At 41.8% G+C, this 12,538-nt stretch overlaps 1 protein-coding gene across 1 annotated transcript; it reads left to right on the forward strand.

The window, feature by feature from the left end:
• Positions 1–800: 800 nt before the first annotated feature.
• sp7 (Sp7 transcription factor) lies at positions 801–9,372 on the forward strand (the record flags this gene model as incomplete). The annotated part of the gene is made up of 2 exons (XM_084166710.1): positions 801–821; positions 8,032–9,372. The coding sequence occupies 2 exons, from the start codon at positions 801–803 to the stop codon at positions 9,370–9,372; spliced, it is 1,362 nt and encodes a 453-aa protein (XP_084022836.1).
• Positions 9,373–12,538: the final 3,166 nt, after the last annotated feature.

Genomic DNA, 12,538 nt, shown 5'->3' on the forward strand with positions numbered 1-12,538 from the left:
TACATCATTATCTATCTGCTATTAACAACATTATTATTATTATTATCATTATTATTATTATTATTATTATTATTATTATTATTATTATTATTATTATTATTATTATTGATCATAGTAGCCTCGACCCCATGGTATTATTAATTGTAAGGGGTAGGCTACAGTTGAAGTAGTAGGCGTTTTACTATTATGGTATTATTGTGTTGTTATATTTGAAGAGTAAACCTATAGGGAGACCATAACGCATGCTTTTACCACTAAACATATGTAGGCCTTTTCTATCAGTGCATCATTATCGCCAAAGATGGTCAACATTATTAGGCTTAATATTAGCAGGTAGGCTATATATAGGCTACCTATATAATGTTGACGCTGACAGAACGCATGCGTTTCTATATTGTGAACCTGAATGAGCAAGGTGGTCGCTTTGATGCCAGCAGGGTGTAAATTACCTGACAATTGATGAAGTCTTTATCTATTCATTCAAAATAGCCCCCATAATAGCCAACCACCCATTCCCCCAAGATTAATCTGGATTTGTCAATCTGAATTTTGGAAGGTGGGATGTCTTCTCTTCTCCTCCAATGCCCTCAATCCCTTTTCCTTCCCTCTCTCCTTTATTGCCTCTCAGCGAATCTTCAAAGCGCAGGGAGCCTGTAATTAAGGGGCGAGCTCTCTCTCTCTCGCTCTCTCTCCAAAGACGTCTGTGCGCTCGTGCCAGAGTTCTACCAAACCGTCCCCGGACCACGAGCAGAGAAGAGAACCGTCTATACAACTTCCCTCTCGACTTTTGTTTCTCAGGGATGGCTGCATCTATTCTGGAGGTATGGAATATACTTGTATGTGTTTTTGAATGAACTTTTAAGTTGTTTTACAGTTAGGCGCCAATTGCTGCTGTATTTTCATGAACTGCGTGTTGAGGTATACTTAATGCGCTCTGGTAGGCTACTCTATCTGTCTGATCAGTGCGCTCCTTGAAGGATCGATCAGTCATGTCGGTAGGCTATGTTCTTGAGGTAATGAAGGATAAAATGAGAAAGAACGTTGCACTGTTGACATTAGACAATAAATAGACTTTTATAATACAATATTAGATTGTGAAAACATATAGGCTATGGTCTAAATATAACTATTGGCTCTCCATCTGTCAGAATCGGTGTGCGTAGCTGCGTTCTCTGACTAAAATTCTGCCATAAGCAGGGAATTTATTTTGAGGGTCATCAACAGCATTAAAGTGTAGGTAATATAGTGACCATTTGGCATGCGTGTTATAAATGTCAGTCATAGACCAGTGCTTTTATGTTTAGGCTTAGCTTATCCAAACTGATAATGTTACCGTACGCACGTTGGTTGATGTAGCAGGCATAGGAAAACACCGCCAACATGAAACTCTACATGACCGAAGAGATGGTTAACATCAAATATAATTCTTACTGAAAAGTTTGGTTAGGCCTACTGATTGGAAGACAGACTGGAGGCCTACATGCCTGACAAATCAGTCAACAACAAAATCAACAAGCAACGCTACATTAATTTGCACGCAACGCAATCTCTCTCTCCAACCCTTCCAATAAGAAGATGTAGACGGGAATCGGGACAGACTTGATTCCACTGCAATTAAAGTATTAGCCTACATCTCCGCCGGTCATCAAAACTAAAGCGCGGGACATAAAAGTTAAGACTCAGACGGGGAGGGGATTGAAAACTTTGAAAAGACGCATTACCCCATTTAACTCAGTGATTGACTGCAATTAACCTGGAAACGGGAGCTAAGGCAACAGGATACGCCAAATAGACCGCAGGCGCTTCGCAGGGAGATGGGGAAATCAACTCTCAACCCCCCGCGCAGGGCCCGCGGGGACTTTGTTGCTTCTGTAAGGAAGAGACTAGAGGCCTAAATGGTCTGAAGTGTAATAACTTGTATCGGCTGACGATAACCAAACATTCATTATCAGCAATAGAAGAGAGCTCTGCCCATTAATCGAGTAGGCTACATAGACCTAGGCCCACCACATGCTGAAATACAGTGCCTTCGGAAAGTATCCACACCACTTGACACTTTCCACATTTTGTTGTGTTAAAGCCTGATTTTAAAATGGATTAAATTGAGATGTTTTTGGTCACTGGCCTACACACAATACCCCATAATGTCAAAGTAATTAAACATGAAAAATGAAAGCTGAAATGTCTGAAGTCAATAAGTGTTCAACCCCGTTGTTATGACAATCCTGAATAAATTCAAGAGTATAAATTTGCTTAACAAGTCACATAATAAGTTGCATGGACTCACTCTGTGCAATAATAGTGATTTAATATGATTTTTGAATGACGACCTCATCTCTGTATCCCACACATACAATTATCTGTAAGGTCCCTCAGTCAAGCAGTGGATTTCAAACACAGATTCAACCACAAATACCAATGCCTTGCAAAGGGCACCTATTGATAGGTGTGTAAAAAAAAACAGCAGACATTGAATATCCCTTTGAGCATGTTGAAGTTATTGATTACACTTTGGATGGTGTATCAATACACCCAGTCACTACAAAGATACAGACATCCTTCCTAACTCAGTTCCCGGAGAGAAAGGAAATTGCTCAGGTATTTCACCATGAGGCCAATGGTGACTTTAAAACAGTTTAAAATAGTTTAATGGCTGTGATAGGAGAAAACTGAGGATGGATCAACAACATTGTAGTGACTCCACAATCAGTGGCAATTTTAGCATGTCAATCTTGGTGGGGCAAACAAAAACAAACAAATAAATGCCAGCAAAGCCACAACACAACACTAAACAATACATTAATTGCACTATAATGGTGACAAACGGTGCCCACAGCTACATAAAGCTGTCTCAACAGCAGAGTCCCAACACCTTAGCACTGCTACACCTGGCTATCAGCGGAGCCTTGTCTGACAGCAAAACAGTTCATTCAGCATCATTTACTGCTTTAAAAAACCCCAAACATAGCTAACATGGATGACTTGCTTAAACAAATGTGGTTGCTACTGACAATTGAGATTTACAAACTATGGCATAAGGGGACGACGAGCGGATAAGAGGCAATCCGTATTTTGGACATTAATGAGCGAGCTAGGACAGACGTAGTCAATATAACTATTTGTTCAGCACTTTTGAAATGTACAGCGACAGAATTCAGAACATGGGCCATTCTTACAGTGTTCTCCCTGTACACCAAGTCAGAACTGTAGGATAAATAAAGGGGGCATATAAGCAGACAATGAAAGCTCTTACAATATTCGATGATTACATTTCTCTATAACAGGCTATAGGCTACATGTGCACCACCAACAGCTAACAGCTTACTACACAACATACACTTAGTATTACTTTCTTAGCTACAGTATACATACAGTTCTATGAAAAAGTATTTGCCCCCTTTCTAATTTTCTCTAGTTTTGCATATTTGTGATACTGAATGTTATCAGATCTTCAACCCAAACCTAATATTAGATAAAGGGAACATAAGTGAACAAATAACACAACAATTACATATTTATTACATAAACAAAGTTATGCAACACCCAAATCCCCTGTGTGAAAAAGTAATGCCCCCTTACACTCAATAACTGGTTGTGCCACCTTTTGCTGCAATGACTCCAACCAAAAGCTTTCTGTAGTTGTTGATCAGTCTCTCACGTCGCTGTGGAGAAATTTTGGCCCACTCTTCCATGCAGAACTGCTTTAACTCAGTGACGTGTGGGTTTTCAAGCATGAACTGCTCGTTTCAAGTCCTGCCACAACATCTCAATTGGGATTAGGTCTGGACTTTGACTAGGCCATTCCAAAACATCCAATTTGTTGCTTTTTAGCAATTTTCATGTAGACTTGATTGTGTGTTTTGGATCATTGTCTTGCTGCATGACCCAGCTGCGTTTCAGCTTCAGCTCACAGACGGATGGTCTGACATTCTCCTGTAGAATTCTCTGATACAGAGCAGAATTCATGGTTCCTTCTATTAAGGCAAGTCATCCAGGTCCTGAGGCAGCAAAGCATCCCCAAACCATCACACCACCACCACCATGCTTGACCTTTGGTATGATGTTCTTACTGTGGAATGCAGAGTTTGGTTTTCGCCAGGCATTACTGGAACCATGTAATCCAAAAAGTTATACTTTTGAATCATCTGTCCATAGAACGTTCTTCCAAGAGTCTTGATGATCATCCAGGTGCTTTTTGGCAAACTTGAGTCAACTTTTTGGACGAGATGGGTCCCATTATGCCTGGCGAAAACCAAACACTGCATTCCACAGTAAGAACATCATACCAAAGGTCAAGCATGGTGGTGGTGGTGTTTATGCAGCAGCATACAATACATTTTTGGACTCGCCTTGTTGTGCTGTGCTCACTTGAACTGGAAGGTGGCGCGGCGGTCCTTCGTGGGCAAATTTTGTCATCAAAGTCTGGCATTCTCTGGATTTATGGTGCTGAGTTCCCAGTTGTCTTGAATGCACTGTAGTCAGATTTCCCAGTTCCAGGTTTCCAGTTGTTTTGAGCGTGGCAGAAGTAATGCTGGACAGCATGGCCAATGTTGAATGCTTATCCCTTTAAGCTTGGAAAAGAGACCCTTAAACCCAGACTTGGGACCACACACCCACTCCACTGAATAGCAGGCTAGTGATTGCTTTGCAATGCTTGCAGTTAGCCACTGATTCGTTCCAAGCCACTCATTGTTGAATTTGCAATTTCCAAGTTGTTGTGTAATGTTTATGTCCAATGGCCGATGGCCGATGAGCACCGATATGTTTTATATATAATTTATCTTCATTGTTTCTCTTCATATGACAAGGATTGAAAAGGATTTGCCAGTAGATTGTTGATTTGATTCATGATGATAACTGCTAGCTTGCTAGCTAAGATTTTGAAAGTATGATGTTGACATGATCAGTCCAATCAAAGCTACTGTAGATATAACGTGATTTGATGTCATTTTATCTGTGGCCAATGACCTTGAGCCTTCTTGGATGGGCACTTATATTGTAACCCTATGGCAGCACTCAAGGGGTTTGAATTTTCGAGCTCTACCCTTAGATTTTGCAGTGACGTAGTGTCCCCATGAGTGACAGAACACTGAGCCAATCACGGCGCAACTAGAGAACATTACCAACCTCTACGCTCCATATTTTTCCGCTGGCTACCCCACCACCACAGAAAGCCCTGAGCTAGGCTGAAACAGCTGCATTTTGGAGCTGCCTTACTCAAGAAAGCAAAAAAGAGACCAAGTTTGTATGCGGCTTTATTAACTCAATGATGATTATTATAACTTTTTTCACATTGTTTGCAAACTGATATGTCACACGTATTAATACCATTTTTTATTTTTATTTTGTTATTAATATGTGTCACACATCAATTTGCAAACAATGTAAAAAATATTTTTTTTTTTTACTAAACAGGCCAGGCTCAAAACAGGTGGGGCTTTGGCACCTGCCCTGAATGACGGGTCGCCACTGTCCACAATACTAACCTAATTTACAGAGTGAAAAGAAGGAAGCCTGTACAGAATACAAATATTCTAAAATATTCATCCCGTTTACAACAAAGCACTAAAGTAGTACTGAAAAGAATGTGTCAAATTAATTAACTTTTTGTCCAAAATACAAATTGTTATATTTAATCCAATACAACCCATTATTGAGTACCTCTCTCCATATTTTCAAGCAAAGTGTTGGCTGCATCATGTTATGGGTATGTTGTAATCATTAAGGACTGCAGAGTTTTTCAGGATAAAAAATTAATGGGATGGAGCTAAGCACAGGCAAAATCCTAAAGGAAAACCTGGTTCAGTCTGCTTTCCACCAGGATTAATTCACCTTTCAGCAGGACAATAACCTAAAACACAAGGCCACATCTACACTGGAGTTGCTTACCAAGAAGACGGTAAATGTTCCTGAGTGGCTGAGTTACATTTTTGACTAAAATCGACTTGAAAATCTATGGCAAGACTGAAAATGGTTGTCTAGCAATGATCAACAACCAATTTGACAGAGCTTGAAGACTTTTGAAAAGAATAATGGGAAAATGTTTCACAATCGAGATGCGGAAAGCTCTTTGAGACTTACCCAGTAAAACTCACAGCTGTAATTCCTGCCAAAGGTGTTTCTACAAAGTATTTCCTCAGGGGTGTGAATACTTATGTAAATGAGATATTTCTGTATTTCATTTAAATAAATTTTTAAACATTTCTAAAAACATGTTTTCACTCTGTCATATGGGGTATTGTGTGTAGATGGGTGAGAAAAAATATAAATGTAATCAATTTTGAATTCAGGCTGTAACACAACAAAATGTGGAATAAATCAAGGTGTATGAATACTTTGTGAAGGCACTGTATCAGCCTGAAAGTCCTAAGACTTGATGTACACTATACATGTTGGAGGTTTCTTGAGCAACCTGGTCTCAGAGCAAAACATATGATATTTTCCTAAAATCTGTGCCACTCCATTTAGTATGATATGTCACTTTACGTTAGGTTACATTACATTGGCCTACAACTGTAATAGAGGTTGTACAATAAAATACAAATTGTAGGACGTATAGTATCCTACATATTGATCGCTCGACTGCTTTAGTATGATATTCTACGTTCGACTGCTTTAGTATGATATACTACTTTAAGTTAGGGCAGCGTTTCCCAAACTCGGTTCTCGGGACCCCAAGGGGTGCACATGTCGTTTTTTTGCCCTAACACCTTACAGCTGTTTAAAATTATCAAAGCTTGATGATTAGTTGATTTTTTTGAATCAGCTGTGTAGTTCTAGGGCAAAAAACAAAATGTGCACCCCTTGGGGTCCCGAGGACCGAGTTTGGGAAACCCTGGGTTAGGGTTTAGGGTTAAGAGTTAAGGTTAAGGTTAAGGTTAAGGTTAGGGGAAGGGTTAGCTAGCATGCTAAGTAGTTGCAAAGTAGCTAAAAAGTGCTAAGTAGTTGTAAAGTTACAAATTAGCTAGAATGCTTAAATTGTCAGTGATAAGATTCAAACACGCAACCTTTCGTTGCTAGATGACTTAAGCAGCCTACTGTCCATACCAAATGTAACATATCATACTAATTTGAGTGTGCCAGATTTACATTTACTAGGTTACATCAATCACATTTATTTATAAAGCCCTTTTTACATCAGCAGATAGTCTAAAACCCCAAACAGCAAGCAATGCAGATGTAAAAGCACGATGGCTAGGAAAAACTCCCTAGAAAGGCAGGAACCTAGGAAGAAACCTAGAGAGGAACCAGGCTCTAAGGGGTGGCCAGTCCACTAGTCAATGTAATGCATCCTAACGTAAAGTAACATATCATACTAAATGGAGTGGTAGAGATTTTAGTAAAATACAGGCTGCTGGGATAATCTGGAGACTCTAGACTGACCCTTGCTTTGAGATGGGTGCCTAAATTGGAATCTGTTTATTTGATTTGACCTGCACTTTTTCGCACTTCACGTGCAGATCTCAAATTATATGATTTGGGCCATATAATGCGCGGCCTGCTCAAATCAAGGCAAGCTCTTCAAAAGTAGTTGGGACTGTAGTTGGAATAACCTATCTTTGTCTGCTGATTGACACATCTTTATATAATATAATGTTCAGACAGGACAATTGGGAGAGAGTGAGTTTGTGAAACAATGTGCCATTGTTGCTGGGCATAAATCATTCTAACTGTCTCGAATGCCATGGTGACCATTGGGGACTAACATATTTGGCAAGATTTCTCTTATAACTGACACAGTTACTGGGGCTGAAAACAACATTGTTTACATCGATAGTGTGTTTTTAAATTCACGTTCTTATCACATTTAATTCCTCTTTTCCCTTTTCTTTCATTCTTCAGTCTATTTGCCAAAACAAGCAGCCTATATCAAGAAAGTCATTTCATTTCAATTCAGCTGAAAACGAATGAGAGGGGAAAGCAGAATAAACAGCCTGCCATACTGTTTTGATTAGTGTTGACACTGACTCAAACAGCAGTAGTAGCAGCCATTTCCTGTGTCTAATCCCTCCTGTCTCCTCATCTCTCTAGGAGGAAGCTCGTTATGGCTCCAATCCTCTTGCCATGCTATCTGCTACCTGCAACAAGTTTGGAAGCACCAGCCCCATGAGGGACTCGGCCACACTCGGAAAGGCAGGCCCCGGCAGCACCGCTCCAGGCAAGAAGCAGTACGGCACGACCTCAGAGCTCCAGAAGAACAGCAGAGAAGGAGGGGAGAGCATTGAGAACTCCTACACTGGGTCGTTCAGCTCCGGAGCGGGGCTACTCACGCCCATTGAGAGTCCACCACCGTCTTCTGGGGGGTACACGTCTGAGTACAACGCCTTCTCCCACTCCTTCCAGACTTCCATGTCCCAGGACCAGTCCTTGCTGGTGTCCAAGGCCCACACCACGGCCGACTGTCTGGCCAGCGTCTACACCTCCCTGGACATGACCCACCCCTACTGCTCCTGGTACAAAGCTGGCATCCACCCCGGCATCACCGCTGCCCCCTCCAACGCCACATCCTCCTGGTGGGACGTCCACACCAACACCAACTGGTTGAGTGCTGCCCAGCCCCAGACCGACGGCCTCCAGGGCTCCCTCCAGACCGTCCCTCCCCAAGCCTCCCTCAGCCCCCAGCTGCCCAGCTACGCCTCAGAATTCACCTCCCTCAACCCAGCTCAGTACCCCTCTGTGGGCCTGGGCTCCTCATCACACCTCCTCCAGTCCTCCCAGCACATGCTGCCTCAGGACATGTACAAGCCCAAGCAGGTGTCCGGCGGGGGGCTGATAGAGAGTCAGATGGGCCTGAAGCCTGCGGCTGGATCACGAGGGTATGGAGGAACCACCACTGGCAGGTCCTCCTGTGACTGTCCCAACTGCCAGGAGTTGGAGCGGCTGGGGGCCTCGGCTGCATCCCTGAGGAAGAAGCCTGTCCATAGCTGCCACATCCCAGGGTGTGGGAAAGTCTATGGGAAGGCCTCGCATCTCAAGGCCCACCTCCGCTGGCACACTGGGGAGAGACCCTTCGTCTGCAACTGGCTGTTCTGTGGGAAACGCTTCACACGCTCCGACGAACTGGAGAGGCATGTCCGCACGCACACCCGGGAGAAGAAGTTCACCTGCCTGCTGTGTAACAAGAAATTCACCCGCAGTGACCACCTCAGCAAGCACCAGAAGACGCACACAGAGTCTGCCCTGCAGCAGGGAAAGACCGGGGAGGGAGAGGCCCAGGACCCCAGGAACGAGGAGACGGCAGACCCCAATAAGCCCAACATGGCCGTGCAGAATAATGGAGGAGTCCCTGGTGACCCTACTAACAAAGGAGAGAAGAAGAACACTGGTTCAGGCAATGGGGTGGAAACAATCAGTGGACTGCTGGAGATCTAACTTAATCGTATGTGTTGTCTAATAGGGGTAGTTGTGGCAGCGTTGTTGTGCTGCAAAGTTTACTATGTATCATTATTTTGTATTAGTACATACTGCCCACACTCTGACATTGTTTGCCAAAGAATGCATTTGACATAGTTCAAGATAACCGGGCAGGCAGGTTGGAAATACACATTCTGTGGACCACAGACACACACGTACACATGTATACACAGACACCACACAAAACATTTCTTCATTTTCAGTAAAACAACCACTGGTGAAATTCAATCTGCAAGAGCAGTGGTACAATGACTTGGAAGCAAAGAAGAAAATTAGTGTAGCGAGTATGAGGGAGTTTATGGGGTATTGCTTCCTCCATAAGTTTCATTTTGTACTTTATTACTTCAGTAAGAAACAGATAAATAGTGGTTTAATCTGATACTGCATACGTTTTGTTTTTGGGTTTCCAAATGTGTGTATGTATGCTTCCTCTGACGTCTTATTGAATTTTAAGTCTTAAATTATAAGAATTAAAGAGGATCTTGCATTGTGCAGACAATGTATTATTGCCTAATAAATGGCAAGATAGTTAAAGCTGGCCATTGATGATAATTTAGTAAATTAAGATTTTTTTGTTTCTTTTATTTATTGATTATTACTAAGATGTTGTTGTTGGTACTATAGTGTTTGAAGATTTATTTATAGATCTTGAAGTTAGTTGTTTCTGAAAACTACTATTTCTACATAACCTTTCTATTGTGAAGTCTGCATACCTGCCACGTTGATAGTTGATGAAAGCCTTGAGTGTATTGTATATTGAGTGTATTGTGCTTGGCTGATTCTAGAGCTGTGTTATTTTTCTACCTTTTTCTGTTTTGTTGATAAACCTCTTTACAACTAACTGTAATGAAAATGACACTTGCAACAATAATATTAAGACGCTTAAGTTAAAGTAAGACAGTGATCAGATCATATCCTACATTTATCACTAATGCATGATGGATATTTTGGATATTAAACTCTGGATATTTTGTGATTGAACATCTAGAAGACTTTTACAGTTTGAAAGTTTGCAGAATGTGAAATTAGCTAAATAATTTAATTATGTAAATAATAATTCAGCATGATCTTGGTAGAGGAGTATGAATGAGTGTCATGGTTTGGAAGTCATGACATGGAATGGTGCTTCAGTAAAAAACTATGCAATTTACTTTCATTGGTGTTATTTACATTTTTCCAGACCCCTAAGTCTCATCTCACCACTTAGTTCCATGAAGGTTTATATTGCAGAGGTAGCAAGTGTTACCAAAAGTCTTAAGGTAAAATGCTGCATAGAAATGACACGTTAAACTCATCTTTCCATCCCTCTCTCCTCTAAATCCCTCTTTCTAATGTCATAATCTTACTGCATGTTTTCCCCTCCACCTTGATCTCCTTGCCTCCCCCTCTTAACCAAAATACCTTAATTATCTTCTTGCCGGCGCCACAAACAAAGCGGTCGACTGAGATTTACTCTCTGGTCGACACAATAACCCCTTTGACAGCGCCACTGTAGTTACACCACTGTAGTTACCCCGGAGACAATCAGGCCTCTCTCCAGCCTCACAGAGTTAATTAGACCTAGCAATGGTCCAGTTATGTGAGGGAAGGAGGGAATGGGAGGAAGGAGGGAAGTAATTGCATTGTTTATTGAGGGAGGTGCTCAAACAAAAGGCTAAAATTAAAGTTAGAGAGAGATAAAGGACGAAAAACATGAGGATGTGGACTGGAGGGAATAGGTTATGCATAGGAGAGGACCTGCCTGTAGGCATGGATTACTGAGGTTTAGTTAGAATTAAGTGATTGTCAAGAGAGGTTATGTACAACAGGTGCTGAGGGAGAAGACTGAGGAACATGGACATTAGTGTTGTCAATAACAAGGTACTAAATACCTTTTCTTTAGAAAGGAAAGGAAGGGTAATATGGTTGGTGGATGGAAGGAAGCACAAAGCAGTTTATGGGATTACAAAAATTGCTTATTTGAGTCCAAACTATTTTTCTTATGATTTAGGATGACACATGTGAGACTCAATTCACATTTTATACCATGAGCGTAATGCCCAGATTAGTGAGAAAATATGTGTTTGCACAGTGTGTTATACAGTGAAACAATTTCAACATTACATTACATTACATTACCCCCCCCCCCCCCCCAAACCCATACTGATTCCACTGTCCTACTCTTCCATTTACATTTCCCTTCCCATGCCTCAAGGTTCCAATTTAACTCTTCTAATGAGCTGTAGTTGAGGTCCATTTCTGTAAAACATCCCCAGGCCCAGTCTGTCATCAGGGAGTGACATGTTTATAGTGGTCTGAAGTGGGTGCTGTGCTCCCTCCGCACTGCTCTATGCGGTCCACAACATATAAAAGGCTGTGGGGGAATGGGTAGGGAGGGAGTGTCAGGAAACGCAGAGTTGGGACAGGGGGTAGTGGGGTAGAGGAGGGTCAATGGCTTTTAAGTAGTCTTGTGCAACTGGTATTTTGCTCCCTGTTTTATATAGCTACCCCAGCCGGTTAGCACAACAGTAGTGGTGGTAACTGGTAACCTTAACTTTATTTGTTTTATCTACGAAGCTTAAAATACGGTCATAAAAAGATAAATATATGTCAGGCAAAAAACGGAGAATCTGGTCAAACTGTACCATATTTCTCTCTCTCTCTCTCTCCTACTACCCCCTACCCCAGACTCACACCCGTATAACATGTATACCCTATTTCCTGATTCAACTAGGATACTGGGTGTCCAAAATATCCAAGGGATGCCTCACCAACCTGCTAAAAACACTGTCTATTCCCCCACCCAACTCATTACGAGGCCTCACTGCAAACATTCAATCAAACCATGTTTAGTTTAGGAGTTAAGAAGATAGAACATAGAAGAGTAACATGAACTGAGATACAGTTGAATAACCTCACAGAGCTTTATGATCCATCATTACCACTCAGATCACTCAGATTTGTCCCTGTAGATAATAGATTGTTATAATGTCTCAGCATATGTAAATGAGTCAGTCTTTCCTGCCTTTATCTTAGCATGGCTGAATAGCTGCTGAAACAATGAAGTTTACCGACAAAGCTGATGGGAACCTGTGGAGCAGAGCTTCCCCAAGCCTCCCCAGCCCCTGGGTGTAGGAGGGCCGGG

Source organism: Coregonus lavaretus, assembly GCF_964263955.1.
Source record: "Coregonus lavaretus genome assembly, chromosome: 8".
Classification (NCBI taxonomy): domain Eukaryota; kingdom Metazoa; phylum Chordata; class Actinopteri; order Salmoniformes; family Salmonidae; genus Coregonus; species Coregonus lavaretus.